The sequence below is a fragment of the Solanum pennellii genome, chromosome 3 (assembly GCF_001406875.1).
Source record: "Solanum pennellii chromosome 3, SPENNV200".
In the NCBI taxonomy this organism is placed as follows: Eukaryota; Viridiplantae; Streptophyta; class Magnoliopsida; order Solanales; family Solanaceae; genus Solanum; species Solanum pennellii.
In genome coordinates this window covers 68952463-68960735 of record NC_028639.1, presented here as the reverse complement: position 1 = coordinate 68960735, position 8273 = coordinate 68952463, and the positions used below count along the sequence as shown (strand labels likewise).

Genomic DNA, 8273 nt, shown 5'->3' with positions numbered 1-8273 from the left:
CAGCCATTTTTTTCAGTTTTTTTTTTAAAAACAAAAATCATTTAATAATTTTTATTTCATCTCGTCCCCCCTCTCCACCCCACTCACCCAAATACTAATTTAGATATTATTTTTACTTTTTATAAAAAATAACCTTACCCACCACATCTAAACCTCTCCTTCCAAATCTTTTTCTCATTTTTGTATTAGATATATTCATATTAAAAATATTTTTTACTTGCTGCAGCAGGATTTTTTTAATTTTTAAATTATTTACTTTATATTCAGTACACTAGTAGAATTTTTCTCTAAAAATATATGAACTTACATATTTAATACAAAATAAGAAGAAAAAAAATTTGAAGCGGAGGGTTAAATAGAATGGGATATAATTTTTATTTCTGAAAAGGTAATATAATATAAATATTTTTTTGGGGGAGGAGGGGTTACGTGAAGTAAGTGGTGGAGTGGGTAAGAAAATAATTTAAATTTTAGTTTTTAATATTTTTTTGTTATGGATAGTAATAGTTTAATCTTTAGTCTTTAATTAATATTAATAGTTCATTATTTAATTTTTGTCAAGGTAGAATTTTTTTTATAATGGAGAATGTCATGTCTGAGAGAGAGTGCATTACACACACCTTAAGTGTTTGTCAAACTAAAAAGTGATGGTTTATGTATAAAATTCACATTCTCAATAGTTTAAGTATGAAACTAAAAAAATAATTTAGATGTGTTTTTGACACTCATCTCTAAAAAAAATCATTTCAGATTTCTTATGAGTAAAAATAAAATAAGATTGTAAACCATGTCATGTTACAATATATTAGAAAAGGATCAAAATTGTCCTTTATCTTTGAGTTAAGAATCGGAGCAGTCTTTATCATTTAGCATGAAGCAATTTTGATTCTACGTATTTCAAGAATTTGTATGCATCTTAATCCAAACATCCATCTATTTTTTTAATCGGTGTTTTCTTTGCATGTTCTCCAAAACTTTCTTTGCTTCCATTGCGATTGGATAATTATCTGTAAAATTCGATTGATATTGCCAGAGATTTGCCGATGTTACGGATTAATTGAATTTTTAGCACGTCGAAGAATAAGAATATTGCAGGTGTAATACATGAACATATGACAACATAATTTGATTAATGTAATCAAGCATGAAAATATATTAGATTTGTGGTGAATCCATTTAGTATGTTCGAAGGTTTCTCCTTATTGATTGTATAAAATGGATATAATATATGACTTTCATTGATCATTTGTATAGTTAAACTTGATACTTAATTTAAAAAAATTAAGAAAACACCATAAAAGCCAAAATTCAAAATGTTTTTTCATTTAGATAGAGATCTTTTCATTCTCTCAAGAGCCAATTCATTTCTAATCTTGAAATATAGAGGGCTAAAAGATAAGTACTACTTTAAATATTAACAGATAAAAGGACTATTTTACCCTTTTCACAAGTATTTGAGTGGCGCCAAATTGAACTTTAATCATAAAATACTGTCATTCGGAGATTCTTAGCAGTAGAATTATTTTTTTAGAAAATGTAGTCTTTCTGTTTGGTCAGTGTTGCTGTATAGAATATTAAGGAATCAAAATAAATAAATATTGTAGTACTATTAACACCAGTACATGAAGGCACATGCCACTAATCAAAATTGGGTTATTGTTTAATTTCCCTCCCATGAGGGAGACAATTGTTGAACCAAAATCAAAAATAATTGTGGAGAGGCTGGAAATTATTGATCAGGTATTTGTAGATTACTTGTTATGATTTGATTTCTCGAGTCATGATGACATTTACCATATCCTATCAACAGGTAAGTTAACCTGTAACCCAAAACATCAAATACTGAACGTAAGGACAAAAATTAGAGAAAATAATAATCTAAAGAAAAATAACAAGGCGGAAACAACCAAAAGAAATATATACAGTTGTCCCAAAACTTGAAAGTTACTAATACAAAGCTATCTAATAAGGAGTACAAGTCCAAAATGTGGACCACAACAAAGCGTGTCTCAAAGACAACAATACTAGCTAAAACAAAAGGAGACAAGACAAACTCAACGCCAAGTAGTCACCCTTGTCTCCAAGTCACAACTGCAAAAGAAGGATGGAACTAATCACCATTGGTAACTGATACTGGGACCTGCATCATGAAATAGACGCAAAGGTATTCTAAAGTAATTAGAATGTCATGTGAAAATTTATAATTACAAATTAACGATATAAATTAAATGACAAATTTATACTAAAAACATAATAATGTTATATGAAGGAAAAAATGATAAATATATTTTCAAACTATCGTAAATGATATGCAGATACCTCCGTCATACATTGATCCCTCTAACATAAAAACTAACATAAAAGAAAATATTAAAACGGTTGAAAGAAAAGTTTTCTTATAAACAAAGCTCTTATTAAATACACTGTAGATGTTCATGTATGAGAAAATGGGCATTCAAATTTTATGGTTTCATAAGTTCTCCCTAAGAAAAAAATAATCAAACATAGAATAGAATTATATCTTTTTTTAGAAAAAATAAAAATATTTATGATAATAAAAACTTACTTTGAAAAAAAGATAAAATTCAAATATAATAAGAAAATCAGGACAAAATCTTCGCGTTCTAACGTAGTCTTTGTTCGTGGTGAAAAAGTCAGTCGCATCATCCTGAAACTTCTCTGACTCAAGATTCTGAAATGATCCATTATCATCAGATTGATCATCGTTCTTCGAGTTGTGTGTACTTGCTGAATTCATCGAATCCCTCTCATTGCCCTGATAATGAAATTCAAATCAAGGGGGAAAATAGTAACAGAGAAATCACTCAAACAAATAGTAAATTTACATATACTATTTAAAAGAGGAGAAAGTCATGACCCAGAAGCCTATCGTAGTTTCCTGCATTTTAAAGGAGAAAATGCCCAAATTGAGAAATAATTTCTTTTCTTTTCTGTTCCTTTGATCATTTCCGGCTCGCTAAATGCAAATTAAATAGGTATTTTTCCATCTAATTAGATCTACCAAAAACTTTTTCTCTTGCACTTGCCGCACCTGATGATTCAGTTTTCTTCACTTCTTTCATGTCTTTCTATCATTTTTCTTCCTTCCATTTTTCCAATGCTGAAATCCGCAGCTACCGGTACACCATCCAAAACTTCCTCAAATTTCAATTTTAGCTTTGAAAAATAACAACTAGTGTTTGTACAACTTCATCATCAACGAGTGAATTTCGAGTCACACGCGATGATAAGTCAAAACACAATTGATCATCGTGGAAAAAAGGGGAAATTATCAAATCAACTTTAGTACCTTCTCCACACTGAGATGACTCATCCTAGCGTTATCATTTTCAGCTTCATGTACCATCTGTTTAACTGCATAAGAAAGATCAACTATAAACTAAATTGTAAAATGTATTGAAGATTAGAAAAAAGTACATACCTTGATCATCAGTATGAACAATTGTATCCTTTATTGTAAGAAAAATGAAGAGAAGCATAAAAAGCATAAATGAACTAAAACTTAAAGACACCATTTTTTACCTTCTCTTTTTTGGTATATCTGTTATAATCTGCAATATAGAAGAGGGATGGACATGAAAGGAAACAGGGGAAATTTATAGAAAGCCCAAGTTCCAAACCCAAGTCAAAGCGAGGGTTAGAATTATTAACTTTTTCTTTTTAAAAAAATTGATAGTCTAGATGTGTTGATGTTAGGGAAGAGTCGTTAAGTTAGTATGTATCTTGTATGTGGTTGGAAGAGTTAGTAGAGAACTAGGGTAAATGTTAAACTGATATTGTGAACGAGGGCGAGGACATATGCTTCACCAGCTGCATGTTATGGAACTTATTAAGCTTACCCCACTCGTGAGATCACACTGAATATATTATTATTTGTTGCTTGTGGAAATTCATTGATCATGTGTATGCCAATGTAATTGAGGCATTAGTTATATCAAAATCAGGAATTATTTAGGGGCCTTAGTTATATTTTGCCCCAACCGAATAAGGATATCCCTCAAAATATATTGGGTTATATTTTGCCCCAATCGAATAAGGATATCCCTCAAAATATATTGGGTTATATTTTGCCCCAATCGAATAAGGATATCCCTCAAAATATATTGGGCTGACAAGAGTTATTGGGCTGAGATTAATCAACCGGGTTAGGTTAATTAGGGATCCGGGTTAATCAGTGTTATTTTGGGATTACACAATATTGTGATTATACAATGTAATGGTAACAGGTAAAAGAGGAAAGCAAAAAAAAAAAAAAAATGTCCTCTTCTACTATTTAGAACTGTTGTGATACTGATGATGTAAAAGATATGCCAATGACAGTAAGAAGTTGACATCCACAAAGGTTACCATTGATCATTGCAAGAAATTTTAGGGTCACAAAAATCATTTCAGATCTTTTACGAGTAAAAAAAAAAAAAAGCGTAAAAATGACATAAAACTAAAAAGCTATAAACTAACCATGTGATGTTATACTGTTTCATCGGCGCCAAATTGAGCTTTAATCATAAATTACTGTCACACTGAGATTAGTAGTATTATTTTTAAACAAAATGCAGTCTTTCTGTTTTGAACAGTGATACTATATAGAATATTAAGGAATCAAAATACTGATTCTTACACATTAGTACATCACACCTAGAAAAACTAAATTATAGTATTAACTAGTACATGCCACCAAGCAAAATTGTTCCAAAATTGGGTTAGTGTATTGTTTAGTTTTCCTCCTATGACTTATGGAGTAGGCCAAAATTGTTGAACCAAAACCAAAAATTTTACATAATTTTAAGGATTTGATCTGTGGAGAGGCTGGAAATTGTTGATTGGGGGCTTGTGACGGGGTTTGCTTCCTGATCCTGGACCTCCAACATAGTCCTTGTTCATCATGGTGAATAACTCAGTCGTATCGTCCACAAATTTCTCTGATTCAATCTTCTGAAATGATCCATTATCATCAGATTGATCATCGTTCTTCGAGTTGTGTGTACTTGCTGAATTCATTGAATCACTGTCATTGCCCTGATCATGAAATTCAAATTAAGGGGAAAATATAGTAACATAGAAATCACTCAAACTAGAGTCAAGCAAATAGTATATTTGCGTATAATTAAAAGAGGAGAACCTGATAATGTAAGTTCTTTCGCGAGTCATGACCAAGAGGCCTATTGTAGTTTCCTGCATTTCAAAGGAGAAAATGCCCAAATTGAGAAATGATTTCTTTTCTTTTCCTTTCCTTTCATCATTTCCAGCTCGATAAATGCAAATTTAAATACGTTATAACTAGCTGCAGATATGCTTAGTTGAGCAAAACAATTTAGACACTCGATTAAGCTTGCAGTGAGGAGTTGATGGATACGAAAAGAGAACAGAGGAACAACATATTTCCATTTCACTTAATTTGCTTGAGAAATAAAAAAAGAATAGATGGATCAACTACAAAGAATTGCATACTTTTGCACGTAATGTGAATCTGAAAATTCGCGCAACTTTCTATTTATACATACAAGTATATATAGTACTATCCTTTTTTCACAAGAACATCTAATTAGATCTACCAAAAAGTTTTTTCTCACTTTCAGTCACTCAATTGTTCTTAGGTGGGTGTGGTCTTGCCATGTGATAATCAGCATTAAGAGCCACAAAACTTCCTGTATTGGCCTTCATCGAATGGCTTTTACTAATTATACCGCTCATTTCTCTCAACTTCCCCTGCCCTTTACGGTAGTTTAAATTTCCAACAGAATGAACACTTGCACTTGCCGCACCTGATGATTCACCTTTCTTCACTTCCTTCATGTCTTTTTTTATCTCTATCATCATTTTTCTTCCTCCCAGTCTGAATTCAGCAGCTGCCGGTACACTCTCCAAAACTTGCTGAAATTTCAATTTTAACTTCGTAAAAATAAAGAAATTTGATCAAATAATAAGTAAGTGAAGTTCGAGTGAAAACACTAAAGAAAAAGGGGAAATTATCAAATCAACTTTATTACCTTTTTCACACTAAGATAACTCTTTAGATCACTGGCGTTGTAATTTTCAGCCTCATGGACTATTTGTTTAGCTGCATATATTTTACTTTCCATTAGAAAGTAAAAATTATACTCCATTGAAGAGTGGAAAAAAGAGAAAGGAAGTACATACCTTGGTCATCAGTATGAGCAATTGTATCCTTTATGGTAAGAAAAATGAAGAGTAACATAACAAGCATAAAGGAACTAAAACTTAAAGACACCATTTTTTGACCTCTTTTCTTTTTTTGGTATGTCTGTTATAATAAAGGAGAGGGAGGATGCACATGGAAGGAAACAGGGGAGATTTATAGAAAGCCCAAATTTCAAACCCAAGTCAAAACTAGGGCTAGAATTGTTAACTTTTTCTTGTTTAAAAAATTGGTTAAGAGGTACAATTGAGCACCTGGGGAAACACAAAAGACTGAATAGAAAAAAAAAAAAAAAGAGGAAGACGGTCTATATGTGTTGATGTTAGGGAAAAAGGGCTATAATAGCGTGGAGCTGAAGATACGGTTGTTTTTTTCCCCTGTCTGCCGCGCCATGCATGCAAACGAGGAATTCTTTGTTTTGTTTTCTTGGCCTACCTAAATTTACACCTATCACTAAGCCTTCTATTTTTCCCGTGTGATTCATAGGTTATGAGTTTAAGTTACAGAACCAATTATTAATATTTGCATTAGAATTGACAGTCTAAATTACACTTCTTAGGATGCATTAACTATGATGTCTAGTTTAATTTTTCTATATGAATCAGAATTAGTCGAGTCGCTAAATAAAGGTTTTTTTTTTTTTAAAGGCAAGGAATATTTAGGTTTACACAAAGTGGTCCAAAAGTATTTGACTTTATGAAGAACTGGGGGAAAATCATAATTCCCCTAGCTCCTATTTTATGAAAAAAACAAACCGTTAATTAACAGTTTATTATATATATAAAAGCAGTGTTTATCCTTTACATTTTTAAGTTCGACTTCTATGTTCTTTTCGTCTTCTTTCATAAAGTTGTTCATATTTCTTCTTTGCTGGTAGTCCCACACTATAATTGTTTCTTGGTAAAACAGGTGAACCTAACTCTAGCTAGGATTAATTAATTAGGTAATCTTTACAAACCTAATGTTAACAGGCACCACCTGGCAGTCCTGGTCAACAAAAATTTCTCCTACCACTTATTGTTGTTACTGTAGTTTTAGTTTTGTTTGTTGAACACACATGATTAATGAATTCTCTCAGATTTCCTTTTGCCAGATGTAAATGAAAGGAACAATGTATTATAAATTCACGAGTGAGACACGTATGTACTCTCTCCGTCACAAATTATCCATCGTGATTTTTATAAATAGTTACCTAATATTATTTATTACTTTACTGTTACTAGTAGTTGTTCTTGAAAATTACGTACAAACATTTCAATTATGAGATGCTAATGTATAAATAGATTAAATATATAATAAAATATTTTTTTCGAATAATTTAAAAAAGACGAGAAAGTATAATATTAGGTAAATGAGGATGGGTGATTATCGAGAGGAAGGAGTCGGTGAGGGGGAAAACCCAAAAATGTTGAAGAAGAAGGAGAAGGAGAAGAACATGGGCAAGTGGTAAAATCTTGAATAACTAAACACCTAAACTATGATACATAACATTATTATAATATACTCACTTAACAACTCTTTTAACTTTACAGTTAGGTTTTAACAAACAAGTTCAGAACACGAGAGCTCGACCTCCCATTTTTTATTATCTTTATCAGTGGGTGCATACCCCTTGTTCTTTAGTGTCTTAAACTCTTATTTTACTAGTTTTAAATTGACACATTAAAAAAACAAGTAGTTATTTGAACTAATTTAAACGTTTGGCTTTGATCACGTGTAAACGTAGAAATTGCTCCTAGATATCTTGCTTTCATTTTGTCATTTATAATGCCCAATATTGAGTAGAGGATACGTGTCCATCTGTTTGTGTGAAGATATACGTGCTCCATTTTTTGAATAACAAGGATTCCGTGTATATCATCTTTCATAATTTGGATATATTTGTCCTTTTTCAGTTATAAGTTTAGTGCCGTTCAGTCCTGTGTAAACACAGTGCAGTTCTCTGGAAAATCTAATTACCAAGTTACATTTCAGTCAAAAAGTGTTGACACACATTCGTTTATCTTGAGGTGTAAACACACAGTATTTGCAAAAATCAAGCCATATTTATTGGTCCACTCTTGGAGATTGTTTGGTGTTGAGGATAAATTTTAAT

At 31.4% G+C, this 8273-nt stretch overlaps 2 protein-coding genes across 7 annotated transcripts; both read right to left on the bottom strand.

The window, feature by feature from the left end:
- Positions 1-1641: 1641 nt before the first annotated feature.
- LOC107014014 lies at positions 1642-3910 on the bottom strand. 5 transcript variants are annotated; one of them, XR_003577384.1, is made up of 5 exons: positions 3544-3903; positions 3311-3375; positions 3053-3134; positions 2567-2776; positions 1642-2140 (listed from the first exon to the last, which is right to left on the bottom strand). XR_003577384.1 is itself a non-coding variant. In XM_027915488.1 (4 exons), exons 1-4 carry the CDS (start codon positions 3534-3536, stop codon positions 2111-2113), a joined length of 336 nt encoding a protein of 111 aa, XP_027771289.1. In that variant the 5' UTR covers positions 3537-3910; the 3' UTR covers positions 1642-2110. The 5 variants fall into 5 exon arrangements, 2 of the variants coding, with proteins under 2 accessions (XP_027771289.1, XP_027771288.1); XR_003577385.1 differs by lacking the exon at positions 3544-3903 and adding an exon at positions 3443-3486; XM_027915488.1 differs by lacking the exon at positions 3053-3134 and having other exon boundaries at positions 2630-2776; positions 3443-3910.
- Positions 3911-4657: 747 nt separating this feature from the next.
- On the bottom strand, positions 4658-6633 carry LOC107014007. 2 transcript variants are annotated; one of them, XM_027915491.1, is made up of 5 exons: positions 6160-6633; positions 6009-6079; positions 5784-5910; positions 5141-5193; positions 4658-5037 (listed from the first exon to the last, which is right to left on the bottom strand). In XM_027915491.1, the coding sequence occupies exons 1-5, from the start codon at positions 6251-6253 to the stop codon at positions 4804-4806; spliced, it is 579 nt and encodes a 192-aa protein (XP_027771292.1). In that variant the 5' UTR covers positions 6254-6633; the 3' UTR covers positions 4658-4803. The 2 variants fall into 2 exon arrangements, with proteins under 2 accessions (XP_027771292.1, XP_015069363.1); XM_015213877.2 differs by having other exon boundaries at positions 4804-5037; positions 5784-5892; positions 6160-6626.
- Between the last annotated feature and the right edge of the window lie 1640 nt (positions 6634-8273).